At 60.4% G+C, this 16,274-nt stretch overlaps 6 protein-coding genes across 6 annotated transcripts; 4 read left to right on the top strand and 2 right to left on the bottom strand.

Moving 5' to 3' along the window:
* Positions 1 to 475: 475 nt before the first annotated feature.
* PLICBS_010357 (MAP kinase kinase (MEK)) lies at positions 476 to 2,160 on the top strand (the record flags this gene model as incomplete). Its single annotated transcript, XM_018326535.2, has 4 exons — positions 476 to 757; positions 808 to 965; positions 1,019 to 1,550; positions 1,606 to 2,160. 4 exons carry the CDS (start codon positions 476 to 478, stop codon positions 2,158 to 2,160), a joined length of 1,527 nt encoding a protein of 508 aa, XP_018174855.2.
* Positions 2,161 to 2,645: 485 nt separating this feature from the next.
* PLICBS_010356 (uncharacterized protein) lies at positions 2,646 to 3,625 on the bottom strand (the record flags this gene model as incomplete). Its single annotated transcript, XM_018326536.2, has 2 exons — positions 2,646 to 3,240; positions 3,519 to 3,625. 2 exons carry the CDS (start codon positions 3,623 to 3,625, stop codon positions 2,646 to 2,648), a joined length of 702 nt encoding a protein of 233 aa, XP_018174856.1.
* A 1,510-nt stretch (positions 3,626 to 5,135) lies between these two features.
* PLICBS_010355 (uncharacterized protein) lies at positions 5,136 to 8,515 on the top strand (the record flags this gene model as incomplete). The annotated part of the gene is made up of 3 exons (XM_018326537.2): positions 5,136 to 5,198; positions 5,266 to 7,822; positions 7,911 to 8,515. The coding sequence occupies 3 exons, from the start codon at positions 5,136 to 5,138 to the stop codon at positions 8,513 to 8,515; spliced, it is 3,225 nt and encodes a 1,074-aa protein (XP_018174857.2).
* A 395-nt stretch (positions 8,516 to 8,910) lies between these two features.
* Positions 8,911 to 11,295, bottom strand: PLICBS_010354 (DNA-directed DNA polymerase epsilon, subunit B; the record flags this gene model as incomplete). Its single annotated transcript, XM_018326538.2, has 2 exons — positions 8,911 to 10,555; positions 10,610 to 11,295. The coding sequence occupies 2 exons, from the start codon at positions 11,293 to 11,295 to the stop codon at positions 8,911 to 8,913; spliced, it is 2,331 nt and encodes a 776-aa protein (XP_018174858.2).
* A 408-nt stretch (positions 11,296 to 11,703) lies between these two features.
* Positions 11,704 to 12,401, top strand: PLICBS_010353 (uncharacterized protein; the record flags this gene model as incomplete). Its single annotated transcript, XM_018326539.2, has 2 exons — positions 11,704 to 12,272; positions 12,323 to 12,401. 2 exons carry the CDS (start codon positions 11,704 to 11,706, stop codon positions 12,399 to 12,401), a joined length of 648 nt encoding a protein of 215 aa, XP_018174859.2.
* Positions 12,402 to 13,802: 1,401 nt separating this feature from the next.
* PLICBS_010352 (protein kinase) lies at positions 13,803 to 16,160 on the top strand (the record flags this gene model as incomplete). The annotated part of the gene is made up of 4 exons (XM_018326540.2): positions 13,803 to 14,227; positions 14,282 to 15,117; positions 15,169 to 15,813; positions 15,868 to 16,160. The coding sequence occupies 4 exons, from the start codon at positions 13,803 to 13,805 to the stop codon at positions 16,158 to 16,160; spliced, it is 2,199 nt and encodes a 732-aa protein (XP_018174860.1).
* Positions 16,161 to 16,274: the final 114 nt, after the last annotated feature.

Genomic DNA, 16,274 nt, shown 5'->3' with positions numbered 1-16,274 from the left:
GGCCTTACAAGTTCCTCCGCTAGCCCCAGCTCACACAGCGGTCGGCGGGCCACCCCGTCGCAAGCGCCACAGCGGATAGTCCAGGTGAGGTGTCTCGGGTCCCGGGGCCTCTTCGCTGCGCCGCCCCGTCACAATTGCTAGGCGCCTTTTGTCTATCTACCCCACCATTTCCAACGACGCGAGTCGTTCAACGTTCGTTTGAGGAGAGCTCCAGAGCTTCTCTCCCCACGGGCTCCCTTTTCTCTCCCGTCATCGTCTATCTGGCTGGCCTCTCCTCGTCCCTGGGCTCCAGGCCACCTCCACCGTCTGCGCTGCTGTCGCTTCGCGCAAAAAGGAATGACTTGAAGGCTCTCGCTGTCCTAAATCCACCAAAACCCCGCCCCGAACGCCTCGCCGCCACCATCGCATCTTGCTCGCCCTGAACCCTCCGACGTCGACGGCAAACACGCTCGTCACGCCATAAATACCGGGAGCCATGGCTGATCCGTTCGCTCCGCGCTCCATGAAGCGCAAGAACGTCAAGGGCCTTGCCCTGACACCCGCCGCTCCGCGACCGCCCCCAACGGCTGAAACCAGCCGCGCCGAAGTCGACAGCGCCCGCGATGATGGCAAGGACGGCCAGCTCGAAATTGGCATCGAATATAAGCTGGATCTCCGGCCCGAGGATCTCGAAATCCTCAAAGAGCTCGGCTCTGGCAATGGCGGCACGGTCAGCAAGGTTAAGCACTTGACCACTGGCACCGTGATGGCGCGCAAGGTTCGACTCGAAACGCCTAACGCACGCTTGCTCAAGACTAATTGTCCCAGGTCATACACGTCGAGGCCAAGAAGGAGATGCGGAAGCGGATCGTTCGAGAACTTCAAATCATGCACGGATGCCATTCGGACTACATTGTCAACTTTTACGGCGCATTTCTCAACAGCAACAACGATGTCATCATGTGTATGGAGTACATGGACGTCGGGTAAGTGAAACGGGTGTCATACCGCCGGGATCGCAGCTAACTTGTATATGCAGATCTCTCGACAGAGTTTCCCGAGTCTTTGGCCCAGTCCGTGTCGACGTCCTAGGCAAAATTGCCGAAGCAACGCTTGGCGGCCTAACCTACCTCTACTCAAAACACCACATCATGCATCGAGACATCAAGCCATCGAACATCCTGGTTAACTCCCGGGGCTCGATCAAGCTGTGCGACTTTGGCGTCTCGGGAGAACTCATCAACTCGATTGCCGACACCTTTGTCGGAACCTCGACCTACATGGCTCCGGAACGCATCCAGGGCGAGAAATATACCGTCAAGTCTGATGTTTGGAGCTTCGGTCTCACCATCATGGAGCTCGCGATCGGCAAGTTTCCGTTCGCGGCGAGCGAGCAGTTCTCCGACGAGGAATGCGCACCGGCCGGTATTCTCGACCTGCTGCAGCAGATTGTTCACGAGCCGGCGCCAAAGCTGCCCAAGAGCGATGCCTTCCCAAGCATTCTGGAGGACATGATCCAAAAGTGCCTTTACAAGCAGCCAGAGGAGAGACCGACGCCGCAGGAGCTTTTGGTGGGTGTTTTGATGCACGATTTCCGCCTCGGCGCATTGCTGACTTGGACAATAGGACCGCGAACCGTTTGTGCAGGCAGCCAAACGGACTCCTGTCGACCTCAGGCAATGGGCTATTGGTCTCATGGAGCGAGACAACCGCAAATCTCACCTGGCGCCTCAGCTGTCGCCAGCGACCCATGACTTGCTGCGATCGAGCGACTCGCCTACCTACCAGACCCATGGCGACGACCGCACCATCCACACACCGACGTCCGGCGAGATCCCCATTGGAGGCGCCGGCATCATCTCTCCCCGCGACCAGGTTCAGCGAAGCCGGTCACCCAACGGCTACGGTTCTGGCAGAACACCGGCGACGGCACATCCCGGCATGGGACCCAGGGTCGCGACGACAAACTCGATACCCCAGACGTCCGCGTACCCCGAGAACCCGGCCCCCGCGAGCGCGAATGCTGCGACGGCAACGTTTAGTCTGCCGGTGCGACCCGGCCCTCCTGGTGGTCCGCTGCCGCCGCCGCCGCCGCGGAAGCAGACGCCAGACGACTTCCGGAGAGAGAATAGGAGGCAGGCAACATTTGGTCTTCCCCCGAATCCGAGCTACGGCCTCTAGGAGGAGTTGTGGCTCATCGGAATCGACCATGAACTGTTCCCGCGCCTTTGGGTCATGGACAATGCCACGTGTGGAGATTTTGCTTAGCATCAGTCGGCGCATTTGTTTCGTTTTGACCACCTCGGATTCTGTTATCTGAAGGGCAAACATCGCTTCTGAAGAGTTGCAAGCTAGGGCGAGGATGGTGCTAGAAGACGGCGGACAACCGCCACGGGACAATGGCCAGTTGGGCACTTGGCCTGGGATGGTGGTATGCGGATAGGTCGTTTATCGTAAGCAACGCAGGCGTCTCGGTTTGAAATGAAAGCGGACAAGGACGACGAATCTCATAACAGCACGCTGAACATGTGCGTGATAAGATGTTTTGCCTGCTTCAGCATGGTCATTGACCACACGGTTTCTGACATGATGTCTCTACAAGACGTGATAGTCTTGGCGCTTCGTACAATGCAGAATCTATGGCAAAACGCGATCCAGCCGCCTTTTCAGACAATCTCGCGGCCCTCGAAGCCCTCCTCCAAGATGGCCACGAGGTCGTCCAGCTTGTCAATGACCAAGTCCGTGTGGGCATGCTCCGCAATGGCGCGGTTCACATCATTGACGAGCAAGACGGTCGCGGCGCCGGCCTTCCTCCCCGCCGTCATGTCATCAATCATGTCGCCCACCATGATGAGCCCACTCGCGTCAGGCTCGCCCGTGCTCTCATCTACGAGACCCCAGCTGCGGGCGATGTGCAGGATCCCCGCGGGGTCGGGCTTCGGGGGGCGGAAGTCGCGCGTGACGATGGGGTCGAAGACGGAGCCCGCGAGGAACTTGCCGAGGAAGCCCTGGACGGGGACGTCGAAGTTGCGCGTGCAGATGGTCTTGCGGACGCCGCGGGAGTCGAGGTAGGCCATGAGGCGGGCGAGGCCCGGCTGGGGTACCTGCGACTCCATGGCGCGGCGCTCGATGGCGCGGATGGACTCGATGGCCGTGGGTTGGGCGGCGGGTGGGAGGGATTCGATGTGCGCGAGGATGTCGATGCCCTTTTCGATGCCGAGCGCGGCGCGCATTTCCCCGAACATGTGCGTCTGCGGCTCGCTGGGAGGTTTCTATGTTAGCCTTCCGCCTTGGGTCGGGCAAGAGTCATGAATTGGATGTGTGATGAAGGGAAGGTGTGAGATCGTTGAAGCCGTGTTGTAAGGATGTGCCAGCAGCGTCATGAAGGCGTGACCTCGCAACATTGTCTGGCACCTTTGAACCAACTCAAGTCCGTATGCTTGCCTCTGTCTCACGCACGCTCCAAACAAGTGACGAAAGGCTCCAACTGGTGTGTCCCACGATGCCCCCTCCTCCGCCGGGTTGCCGAGGTCACTCACCACAACGTGCCGTCCATGTCAAAGACCACGCCCTGCAGCTTCGGCCGGCCACCGCCCGCCGCCGCGCCCGCCAGAGGAGCGAACCGCCTAGGCACCGAGGAGGCCATGGCGGATAGAGCGCGCCACATGCACGGTTTGCGTTCTGTGAAGTCGGCGAGTGAGACGTAGGGTAACCCAGCACCTGAGTAGCCAGGTGTGTGAGCTGGCGACTCGGCGGTTGTGGCACGTCGGAGACTCGGAGCGGTGGTACGAAGAGATCACCGTGGCTGAGTCCGCTGGAGCGCGCAGAGACACGTTCTGCAAGGCACGATTCCTCGAGATTGAAGGTTTTCGGGGGCGGTAATAAAGCAGCCGGCGCCGGCAGGGCAGGTGGTGGGGGATGAAGTCCGAACTGATGTGTCAATGCGCGACGGCGCTGCGAGATCGGTTGCCGGGCTGGTGGTTGTCGGCGTCAACGGCACGCGCCGGCAGACGCCAACAAGCGCTAGCCACGCTTCCCAACGGGGCCGGCGCCCTGTTACGGACGTCCATCACTAAACAGGACGGTGACGACGATGGGGGAGCAGTAATTAGTTTGAAGACCCAGAGAAGTCGCAAAAGTTATGAGTTGCAGGTTATCTACCTACCTAGCAGTGAGATCGATTGAAGGGAAAGGGCCGTGGTGTTGCTGCCAGGTATACATACCTTGTAAGAGCATTGATATTTGCACGGCTCGAGGCCAAAGACCGTCAAGAGAGCAACGAGAGCATTTAGAGACGCGACGGCGACAACGACGAGAGAAATGAAAGCAACCAGGGGGGCGTTACGCAACCTTGTAAATGAAGATTCTCAGCCTTCTAGTGACAATCTTCCAGGCGAGTACGATTTGCACCTACTAAAGCCCCGCGGCACGGCAGCCACGGCGATGAGATACGAGGGCGATTGCGAATGGGCGCGCGGCATCATACGAGGCGGCGCTGCGTAATCATCGCTCAGAGCTGTTTCTCCCCTAAATACGGTCACGTAGCCATCAAGGTGAGAGCATTTCGTGTCCCCTTAACTTCGGCTGTCCGCCACCGAGTTGCAGTGGGCTGAGAAGTGGTCTGGTTGGGCTCTCTGCTCCAGGGCAAGGCGAGGCAACCTCCACACCTAGCGACGGGAGCTTTAAGCTGCTGCAGCGCCACTGCAAGACAGCTGGCGGCAGCTTTGCTAGCTCCCCCACGCCAGCTCTAGCTCCAGCTCCCGCTCCAGCTGATCCCTCCCATCATCCCCAGAGCTATTATTACCCGACCGTCCCAGATCCGCGTCGCATCATCCCCGGCTCTTCGCATGCTGCACGCGCCATCGAGCGATTCGCTCAATCACCGTCGTGTACCTGCACGCGCGCCGCGCGCCAGCACACCACCGCTTCCGCAGTCTCAGATTCCCGCTTGAGCCGCAGCTCTGCGCTCCCCCGCGACGACAGCGCATCACGGCCCGCCTCCGTCTCCTCCCAGCGCCAGGCAGGACAGGACCTTCACGGCTGCAACCAGACCTCCGCGACTACCGAAACCTTGCGTTCGACTCCAGACAATGAAACACTTCCAGGCAACGCACGCGCTCAGCATCGGCCGCGCAGCAGACTAGACATCCGTCGTCATGAGCTCCAGCGGAACATCTGCGTCGGGCGCCTGGCCGCCCTCGCGTCCCTCCAAGCGAAGTGTACGTCTCCTGACTCTGTCGCATGCCGCCCCAAGACGGTTCAAGCTGACACGTCTATTTGGTTTAGAAACTCCGAAACGGCACCTTCATCATTCCCAGCACGGGTGAGCGATCGCGCCGGCAGTTCACCTTGCGCGCCTCGAGCGACGTCACCCCCAACGGCAACGGATATGGTCACGCAGCAGCGACACCCCCTGGCTCAGGCGGAGGCGCAGTGCAAAATACAGTCAACAACATCAAGAGGCGGGTCTTCGAGGCGTATGACTGGGTCAACTCGGATGCCGGCCACCAGGTCCTCAAGTGCACGCTGGCATACCTGCTCGGGAGCCTGGGCACGTTCTGGCCTGCCTTGTCCAACTTCCTCGGCCATCGCGATGGCAAGCACATCGTCGCGACGCTGACGGTGTATTTTCACCCCGCCCGTACAGCGGGCTCTATGCTGGAGGCAGTGCTGATTGCCATCGTCGCCGTCGCCTATGCCGAGACGGTCAGCGTGCTCTCCATGGCGGCGGCCATCGCGTCGCGCAAGAGCACGGGCTCGACAATCCCCGCGCACGTCATCGTGCTCCTCATCTTCGTGGGCGGCGGCTTGGGTTTCGTCGGTTGGGTCAAGCAGAGGCTGAACCAGCCCCTCGTCAACACCGCCTCCACGCTCGCCTCCATGGCCATCATCACCGTCATCACCAAGGAGCAGTCGGTCCAGGACGGCTACTTTTCCGGCGACAAGATCTTGCAGGTGCTCAAGATGTTGCTCCTCGGCATCTCCTTTACTGTGGCCGTCAACTTGCTCGTCTGGCGGGTGTCGGCGAGGCACAACCTGCGGCGTTCCATCGTCACCGCGTCGGCGTGCCTGAGCGACAAGATCTCATACATCACCAAGGGGTTCCTCAACGGCTCCGACGAGGAGGTCAACTCCCTGGACTACAGCAAGATGAGGGATCGCTACAACTCGACATACTCACGCATGTCCGAGAGCCTCCGGGAAGCAAAGTTGGAATACTACTTCCTGGGTCGCGAGAAAGTATACAAGCTGGACAAGAAGCTCTACAAATCTGTAGAGGCGCTCTCGGCTGCCATTGGCGGTCTGCGCAGCGCACTCAATACGCAGCTGACCCTGCTTAAAGAGGCGCCGAGCTCAGGAGACCGAACGGGGTCAATCTCGTCCATTCTCCCGCCAGTCTTCTCGCCGCGTACAACGCGTGCAGTGTCTGGCTTCTTTGACGAAGACCGAGAGCCGCTGTCCGTCATTGAGGAAGATGACGATGAGGCGCGAGGTCTCGTCCAGTCTCAGTCTGACCCGTCGTTGCACAAATGCCCTGCGTTCCGCGCACCGTCCGAGATATTCGCCCTTTTCATGGCGCTGCTCGGCCCGTCCATGAAGTCGCTGGCGTACACACTGTCGGAGATCCTGCGCGAGTCACCGTTCGATCCGGAAGACATGAACAGAGTCACGACCAATGACCAGCTGCGCGAAAGCCTGCGCGATGCCATTAGCCTGTACAACAACGCTCGCGGCAATGCGCTCCAGGAGCTGTACAAGAACATCGAGCTGGGGCGCTCCAGATCCGAAAAGATTCAGGCCGATATCGAGGAAGTCGCCGCAGCGTGTGGCCACTTTTCGTTCACGTTGATGGCTGTCGCGGACGAGCTGGACTCGTACCTGGATGTCGTCGAGGACCTGCAGCACGTAACCGAGACACAGGATCGCAGCTGGGACTTTCTCAAGGTTTGGAACTACTGGTCGCCGTTCCGCCGAAAGGGGCATCAGGCAGACCCCGAGTACGAGGCACTCCTGCGCAAGAAGCCACAGCCAGTTAAGAAGTCGGCTGTGCCAAAAGGGATCCCAGAATCGATGGTCAAGCGCAGGGATTCATTCAATTGGGATGCGGCCCCCGAGTCCAGCACGCTCGTCAGGCGCATATCAGAGAAGATCCTGACCATCATGCGCTTCTTCGCGCGCGAGGACGTCACGTTTGGCATCAAGGTCGGCATCGGAGCGGTGCTGTGGGCCATGTTCGCCTTCATCCACGAGACGCGACCCATGTACCAGCATTGGAGAGGCGAATGGGGCCTGCTGTCGTACATGATTGTCGTCGGTATGACGACGGGTGCTTCCAACACGACGTCGACTGCGCGTCTCATCGGTACCATCATTGGAGCGACGTGTGCCGTTGTGTCGTGGCTCGTCAGCCAGGGAAACGCATACGTCCTGGCGCTTTTCGGATGGCTCGTTGCGTGCTGGAACTTCTACCTCATCCTCGTTCTCAAGAATGCGCCCCTGGGCCGCATCTCCCTGTTGGCGTACAACGTCATCGTCCTGTACGCTTATAGCCTGTCGCAGGATGTAGACGATGACGACGATGACGAGGGCGGAAAGAACCCGCTCATCTTTGACATTACTTACCATCGAGTGGTGGCAGTCGTGCTTGGTATCTTGTGGGGTATGATCATCTGCCGCTTGTTGTGGCCCATCTCTGGCCGGCTCAAGTTCAAGGAAGGGCTGTCGGTGCTGTATCTGCAGCTGGGGCTCATCTGGAAGCGCGGCCCGCTGGGGGTCCTGCTCGACAGCAACAACACAAAGGACTATCTGCAGGAAGACGAGCAAACCGCTCTTCGTCGCTATGGTAAGTCCCGCGCCGTGTGACGTGCCCCCCTTTTCCTGTCCCTATTTAGGCCTCCTATCTTAAGCCTCGCTGACGTTCCACGTTCTAGCTTTCAAGCTCGAGTCGCTCCGAAACTCGGCCAAGTCCGAGTTCGAGCTGCGCGGGCCGTTCCCGCACGAGGCGTACGGGCGCGTCATGCACTCCACCAAGCACATCCTCGACGGCTTCTACGCCATGCGCCTCATCACCCAGCGGCGCCTCACCCTCTCCGCCGGCGAGCGCGCCCTCCTCGCCTTCACCGCCGACGAGCGCGTCCGCCTCTGCCAGCGCATCTGCCACATCTTCGAGGTCCTCGCCTCCAGCCTCATGCTCGAGTACCCCCTCACCGATGCCATCCCCACCATCGAGAGCACAAAGGACCGCCTGCTCGGCAAGATTTACCGCTTCCGCAAGGACCACATGGAGGCGGGGCTGCGCGGTGGTGGTGGCCAGGCTGAGGGCGGCGGCGGCGCAGGTGCTGGTGGGGGTGCCGACGGCGCTGGTGAAGCGCCGAGGACGGACGGCGTCGTCGCCGTGGAGACGGACTATGCGCTGCTGTACGCGTACACGCTCGTCACGGCGCAGGTGGCCGAGGAGCTCAAGAACGTGCAAAACGAGATTGAGGCCTTGTTCGGGGTGCTGCACCCGGAGGAGCTGCTGCTCGAGTACACCTGACGAGTTTCCGTCCATCACTCACCTACCCTTCTACTACACCCCGGTGTGGGTTTTGTTTCTTCTCTTGTATCTTGCTTGAGCGTGTGGAGTCATTTGGATGCAACATTGGGAGGGCAAGGTTTTGTAGAGGCAAAAGCAAACGCATAGTCCAGGGTCGGGGTAGCATACACGCGGTGGTTCAATATGGCTGTTCTTATACACGCGAAATCGAAGAAAAGAAGTGAGCGGTGCGAGATTCTATGCGCAGGAACCAGTGAAGCTTGATTTGACCGTCTAATTCCCTAATCATGTATCTCATTATCCATGGTGACAGGCCAACGCACACACCGCTGGTCTTCCACAGAAGGATATATATGTGTATCCTCTAGATGACACCATCATCCAAGCACACCTACTCAAAACGTGCACTCGCGCAGCCTGCCCTGCCGCCCGACCTCGTACTCGACCCACCTGCCCACGCCTTTCCTCCCGGGCACGAGCACGCTGCCCGGGTTCATAACGTGGCAGCCCTCGTACGTGACGCAAAACGGCGGGGCCGTGGTGTCGACGAGGGCCATGGCCGAGGGCAGCGGATACAGGTGCAGCGCCGACGCGTAGTCCCAGTGCACGGGGCGGACGGCCTGCCGGAAGGGCGCGAGGTAGCCCTGGTCGAGGACCGTCTTGACGAGCTTCTGCGCCGTGCGGACGTCCTCGCTGAGCGACTGTGCCGTGCCGGACGTGACCTCGGGTTTGTCGTTGTTGGCGGCGTCGAGATCCATGGCGTCTGCGGCGGAGGCCTGCGTCTCGGGAGGCTCGACGCCGGTGGGATCATTCTCTCGGTCCTCTGGGTCCGCGGCCATTCGTTTTAGAGTGACTGAGGTGCGGCGAAGACGCGCCGAAAGGTCATCGCGGAAGAGAACGAGCTCGTGGTTCGGCCCAAAGAGCGTAAGGCGACTCGGGTTTGAAGTCCAGACCGCCGTGCCCGGTGTCCCATGGTTTCCGCCCTCTGCGTTGGCCGTGGCGAAAGCACGGCGGATGCGCGAAGTGAACATTTCGGGGACCCCCTTTCGAGGAACCGGCGCTGACGCGCCTGCCGTGAAGGCCGACACCCATCCGTCGTTGTCGCCAGGGACAAAGACAAAGGTCGAGGTTTGGAGAAGCGTCGGGAAGTCGGAGAGTGCTGAGGCCAGGGCGTCAAAGTATTCCTTGTACTCTATGCTTCCGCCACTGCCACCCCGGGCCATGACGGCTTGTTGGGTAAAGTTACCTGTGAGGACGAAACTCACGGGAGAGGACCCTTCTGCCTCGGCGGCGTAGAGGGAGAGGATCTTGCGCAGCGCCTGCAGAGCGCGAGGTTGGTCTAGGTTGAGTTCGCCCAAGATGACGACCCGATTCCGACCTGGCCCGTCCTCTTCTGACGGCGGCTGCAACAGGCGACGCTCCAGCCGCCGCATCTTCGCTCCCACGGCACGTTCGCTGCCCACGCCGAGAAAGTCGATCCAGCCGAACCCGCCGCCAATGGTGTGATCCTGCCCGCCATCTGGGCCGCTTATGCCCAGCGTCGCCTTGCGCTTCTCGCACGGGGGCTGGCCGATGAAGAAGCCCTGAAAGCGACCGCCGAGTGTGCCTCCCACACCACTACTCCCGCTGAGGCCCTTGCCCACGGACTCCTCTTCCTCTTCATAGACACCGTCCACGAGGACAATCATGCCAGGGCAGAACCAGGCCGAGTCTGCCGGTATGGCAATGGCCTGCTTCAGATCGAGGGCTATCGTGCCAGTCAGGTCACTGATGGCGAGATCGCCAGTAGGAAGGATGACCAGTTGCCCCAGAAGCATGTGGTTGCTGCCGTGGCGGCCAAGCATGTTTGCAATCGGTGTGATCTTCAGTGATTGTTGGTTCGAAAGAGAGCGCTGAAGTGTGCGCTTGCGGGATGATGAGACGGACGAGGTTTGAAAGGCTTCGTTTCGGAGCAAGCGCTGGTGGATGACGTTGTAGCGGTTACGGAAGAGGGTCGTTTTATGTGATGCGGCAGGCAGTAACGACGGTTTTGATGTTTCCCTGATGATGAACATTATGAGTGGACGGTTTCGAAGCATGAATGGCGCACCTCACCTCTCGAAATGCTTCTTCCCGACGTTGTAGATAAGCCTGGGCTGCTCATACGAGTCAATGACCTGCAGCCATGCGCGCGGATCTTTGCTCTCGTCGTCGTCATCAGCCTCTTCCTGCACGCCCAGGCCCGACATGCCGAAACTGGCATTGCTGTCCTCTCTGGCGAGTGTTGTCGGGCGCAGCCCTAGCCTCGTGTTGACTGTGTCGTTGTCCTGTATGTCCAACATGCTGTCGCCTCGGGGCAGACCCCTAGCTGGCCCGACGATCTTGCCGCCGCTCATGTTGCCCTCCAACGTCCTGAGGATGTCGTGGAGCTCCTTGCTGGAGCCTTCAACGATGACTCCGCCATTCCGGTTCTTCCAACTCCTTGCTACCTCCTCTAGCACCCGCTCAGCGAGACCTTCTTCACGCCATCCCGATCCGCAATGCCTCCCAATGAAGGAGGCAAGTTCCTGCAAAGCCGAGGACGTGAGTGTCAAGGAGTGCTTCTTGGTAAAAGTCCGAAACGCAAGGGGGCGGAGGGTAGCCGGTGGGAGAATGATCGGGAGTATCGCGGCCTTGGGCGCATTGACGCTGAAGGGCTTGAGCGGGTGGACAGGTGTGCCGAATGCTGGTGAGGACGACGGCAGGGCAGAGGAAGGGATGTGGTTCTGCCTCCGGAACATGGGCGCCGGAGTCTTGTCCATGGTGGCGGATGCTCCTTACTGATGAAGCATTGCCGGGCTCTCGATTGCGAAGCCACACCCGGACCAATGTATTGCTTCGGTGTTGGCCGGTCTCGATGTCGCACATGCGCTGGTGGTGTGTCGCGTGGTGGGGGACGCGTCGACGCGTCGCAGTTAATTGATTTCCGTTAGATGCATATTGCCGGCGGTGGGTCCGTCCGGCACTACCAACGCCGAGGCCGGTGACCTCATCGCGAAAACGAGCTGTCGCCAGCTTGTGGAGCTTTCCTTAACCTCCATCCGGCCGACGCAAAGAGAAAGCAGCGATGCTTGCAGGAACGCTTCGCTTCGCTCCCACGAGAGCGAGTGCTTGGCGCAGGGCAGTCTCAACCCTGGCGAGCAATCCGCAGATCGTAAGTCACAGCGCCCATGACACTTCAATCACCGCTGACGAGGACCAAGAAAGTGTTTGACAACCCGTCGTCTCCTGCGTCCTACATCCTGACGTACCTCGACACGAAGCCGCCATCTTCGAAGCTTGCCATTGGAACGACGACGGCCGTGCCTCCGACACCCCAGTCCTTTCGGGAGAACCACCACTTTGTCGAGATCCTGGACCAAGTTGTCCAAGAATATGGCCACCTTGACGAGGACGTAGTATCTCAAGCGAGGGCCTTTGCCAGTCCTGGCGGATTCAACTTGGGGTCCGGGGGCTCGTTCTTCGCGCAACACCGGCCCGGCAGAGGCAGCTCTCGGAAGCAGGGCGGAGGTGGTGGTGCGGGAGGGTCAGGGGCTGGGGGTGCCAGCGCACAGGGAGGCGCTGGAGGCGGGGGCAGAGGAGGATGGGTTCATCTGAGCGACCGAAGGAACCCCCCAGACTTTGGAAGAATAGCCTGGCCCGAGGACATCCTGGGGAGCGTCGAGGTGGACGGGTCTGGCAACGTTGTGGGCAAGGTGCAGCCCAGTGGAACCTACCGGATCGTGACCAACGAGGGCATGTAAGTGATTTGGGGCCGTCCGCTCTCGGGATTCTGCTGACAGCCTACAGCCTTGGTCTGAGCCCATTTTTGACAGAGAAGCTGGTGGCGAGGCTCAAGGAGGAGGAGGGCAAAGAGCGAGGGTCGTGACGGCCGTGTCGAGCGCCCTCCAGCTGACGATGATTCAACGGCCCGCAAAAATAGTGTGGAGGGCTTGGGTAGCCACGTCGCGCTGCGCACCTGCAGCCTAGACTGGGGGAGTTGCGGTGATGGGTCAGGCGACAGACATGCACGTTGATGCATTCCTTCGGAGCGCAGCTGAGGCAAACGATGGAAATGGGCGCGCAGGATCACCTCCGAGGAGATGGTGCGGCGCTGCGGATGCCCGCGTCCTCTTCCCCCGCGAGGCTCGCGATGCTGCCGACGTCGCGTGTGCGGCGGCCGACTGTGGCCCCATGGCCAGCGCGACGCGAGGCCGGCTGCAATGGAGTCGCCGAGATGGCGGCGGTTACGACCCTGACCCCATTCACACTGCGTTGACACTTCTGGAAACATTTCAGCGCAGTGAGGGGAGTGTATGATTTACCGGAGCTGAAATAAAGCATTGTATTCAAAACAAGAGCCGATGAAGTAACTTGGCGCCATGCGCGGTTAGCGACAAAGTCATGTCTCATGTGTCACCAGAGACAGGAACATGATGAAGTGACGAGGAAGCCTGCAGCTCTGTACGAAGCACTCCGTGTATGATGAGACAATATGAGGCCGACGCCATGCCCATTTACTTGTTATGGGAGCCCGAAGCTGGAATAGACTACCAGTCCACAACCAAGTCGCATGTGGTCGTTATCGTGCCACTGTTGGCCAGGCGGCCACGTCTTCGCGAGTTCCGCTCGCGTACAATGGCGAGCAACCTAGGGGAGACGAACCAGCCGCTGGTGGTAATACATTGGGCGCGGTTCAGTGAGCCTGACCAAGGCAAGGCGGCACGGGCAGCACAGAACAGAACACAACAGCCCACAGCGCCCGTTGCAGTACCACGTTGGAAGCTGGTACCTTCCAGGTTACTCGCACCCAGCCCTGGAGGCCCGGGGTGCGTTGGCGGGTTTCATACAGCACCACCGTGGCCGCTGCGCGCTACCTGCCTACCTTAGGCGGGGCACTCCCCACCTAGCGACCCAACTGTCTGCCAGCGCGCGCCCCTCGTGGTGGACGGTCGCCTAGGTCGCTTTCCAGCACCCCACAGCAGGTCAACCACACCAGCAGACCGTAGGTCGAGGGGAAGTCGGGCCCAGAGGTCTCTCCATTATCGGCGACCGGCCGTGGCAGGACTGGGACGGGACACTGGAACTGCCCCTCCACCACCCTTCGCCTCCGCCAACCAACCGACTCCCATCAAACCGCCCTCCCCACCACAATCGGACAACCTTACCATCGCACCAGCGAGCGAAACAGCCCAGGCTCGCATCCCCCCCCATCCCGCCCCCCGTTCATGGCCCCCGAGCGGACCGACAGCATCGGCCATTGATAACGGTAGTCGACAATCCACTCGCCATGGCTCCTCGAGGCGGCTTCGAGGACGAGGAGCTCACCATCTCCCTCTCCTCGTCCCACGTCCGGCGAGTCCACCAGCAGCGCCATCCTCGCGCCCAGCATGCCCCCGACGCCGCCGCCGACGCCGCCCCATCAGCAGCAGCAGCAGCAGCATCGTCGTCGTCGAGGCCCGGCAGAACCATGGAGCACAACGGCGGCCGCGACAGGTCAAAGGCCGAGCAGCGCATCGGCGCCTACAAGATCATCAAGACGCTCGGCGAGGGCTCCTTCGGCAAAGTGAAGCTGGCCATCCACAATGGCACCGGCCAGCAGGTCGCCCTCAAGATCATCGCTCGCAAGAAGCTCATCAGCCGCGACATGGCTGGCCGCGTCGAGCGGGAGATTGAATACCTCCAACTCCTGCGGCACCCTCACATCATCAAGCTGTAGGTATCCCCCCTGCCCCGTCACGGCCACGACGCTGACCAAGCTGCTGCCAGCTACACTGTCATCAAGACGCATAGCGAAATCATCATGGTCCTCGAGTATGCCGGCGGTGAACTCTTCGATCACATCGTCCAACACGGCCGGATGAGCGAGTCGGAGGCCCGCCGCTTCTTCCAGCAGATGCTCTGTGCCGTCGAGTACTGCCACCGCCACAAGATTGTCCACCGCGACCTCAAGCCCGAGAACCTGTTACTCGACGAACACCTCAACGTCAAGATTGCCGACTTCGGTCTGAGCAACATCATGACGGACGGAAACTTCCTCAAGACGAGCTGCGGCAGCCCCAACTATGCCGCGCCCGAGGTCATCGGCGGGAAGCTGTACGCCGGCCCCGAAGTCGATGTCTGGAGCTGCGGCGTTATTCTCTACGTGCTCCTGGTCGGGCGGCTACCCTTTGACGACGAACACATCCCCAGCCTCTTCGCCAAGATTGCCAGGGGCACCTACAGCATCCCTGTCTGGATGCCAACCGGAGCTGCGAACCTCATCAAGAAGATGCTCGTCGTCAACCCGGTCCAGCGAGCGACGATCGATGAGATTCGGCAGGATCCGTGGTTCATGACCGACCTGCCCGCGTATCTTCAACCCCCAGTCGAGGAGTTCCTCAACACCGGCGTCGACCCCAACAAGGCCATCGAGAAGCGCGACATCGCACCAAACGCGCCGGTCCAGGTCCAGGAGAGGCTCCACAACGAGGTCACGGAGAAGATCAGCAAGACGATGGGTTATGGCAAGAACGATGTCGAGGAGGCGCTGCAGTCTGAGGAGCCGTCTGCTATCAAGGACGCGTACATGATTGTGAGGGAGAACAAGATGATGCAGGTCAATCGTGAGTCGCTGGCAGCGCCTTGTAGGTCTCAACTTATGCTAACCTCGTCAGAAAACCCCGATGCCTTGAACGAGGTCGACGAGGCCTCGAGCCCCATGATGAGCATGTCCTCTGCCCGTTCTGGCATGTCTCAAGGCCTGTCGCCGCGCCCCTACGTCAGCAAAGTCGGCATTCTGCCCAGCAGTCTCCCAGCCTACCACAAAGATTACATGGAGAGAGAAAAGGCGGGCCTCGAGGCCAACCAGCCGTCGGACGCGGCTGACAACGATGAGCCTCCGTCAACGAGGACGGATGCTGAGAAGGAAGAAGCTGCTCGCCGCCTCAAGCCTCATGCCCGGTCGCAGCTGAAGCTCGAGGAAGGAAGTAAACGCCCACAGGGTATGACGCCGATCAACCCACCAAAGAAGCCCAAGCCCGTGCGATGGCAGTTTGGCATTCGCTCCCGCAACGCCCCGTGGGAGGCCCTTCTCTGTATCCACAAGGCTCTTCATAAGCTGGGAGCAACGTATGTGCCAGACGAGGACTATGCGTCCGCGCGAGAGAAGGAAAGCGAGACGCCCAGTGGCGACGGAAGCTTTGCAGACGACTACGACGGCGGTTCCCTGCACCGCGAGTCGAGTTCAAGTCTGGACCCGACGAAACGATACAAGCTTCCAGCGGATCCATGGCACATAAAGGTGCGGTGGGAATCGTCGAGTAGGTCATCCCGTCATCACCCCGGCCATGCATACGCTAACCCTGAGACTGTAGCCATCAAGCGCAAGACAAAGAGCCCAGCCGACGGCTCCGGAAGCAGCCACGTCGGCACACCAGACAGCTACCACGTCTACTCACAGCAGGACCCGACCAAGAAGCTATTTGTGGCACTGCACATGGACATTCAAATTTACGAGATGGAGCAGGGCGTGTATTTGGTGGACTTTAAGTGCTCGGGGTACGAGACGCCGGACGGACTCTTGCTCGAGGAGAAGGAGGTGACGAGTCCATTCCCGTTCCTCGACATGGCTGCGAGGTTGATCATGCAGCTCGCGGAGGCTGACTGAGCGGCGATTGTTGGGGTATCCCGGCTGGACCCGAGGCGGCGGTTGCTGTATGCTGTATTAACTTTGTACCAAGGCAGGCCCCCGCGGTCTGCCTTGTTGGGTGGGGCGAGATGG

The sequence above is a fragment of the Purpureocillium lilacinum genome, assembly GCF_023168085.1.
Source record: "Purpureocillium lilacinum CBS 284.36 DNA, scaffold_8, whole genome shotgun sequence".
NCBI lineage: Eukaryota > Fungi > Ascomycota > Sordariomycetes > Hypocreales > Ophiocordycipitaceae > Purpureocillium > Purpureocillium lilacinum.
This window is presented reverse-complemented; position numbering and strand designations above follow the sequence as displayed.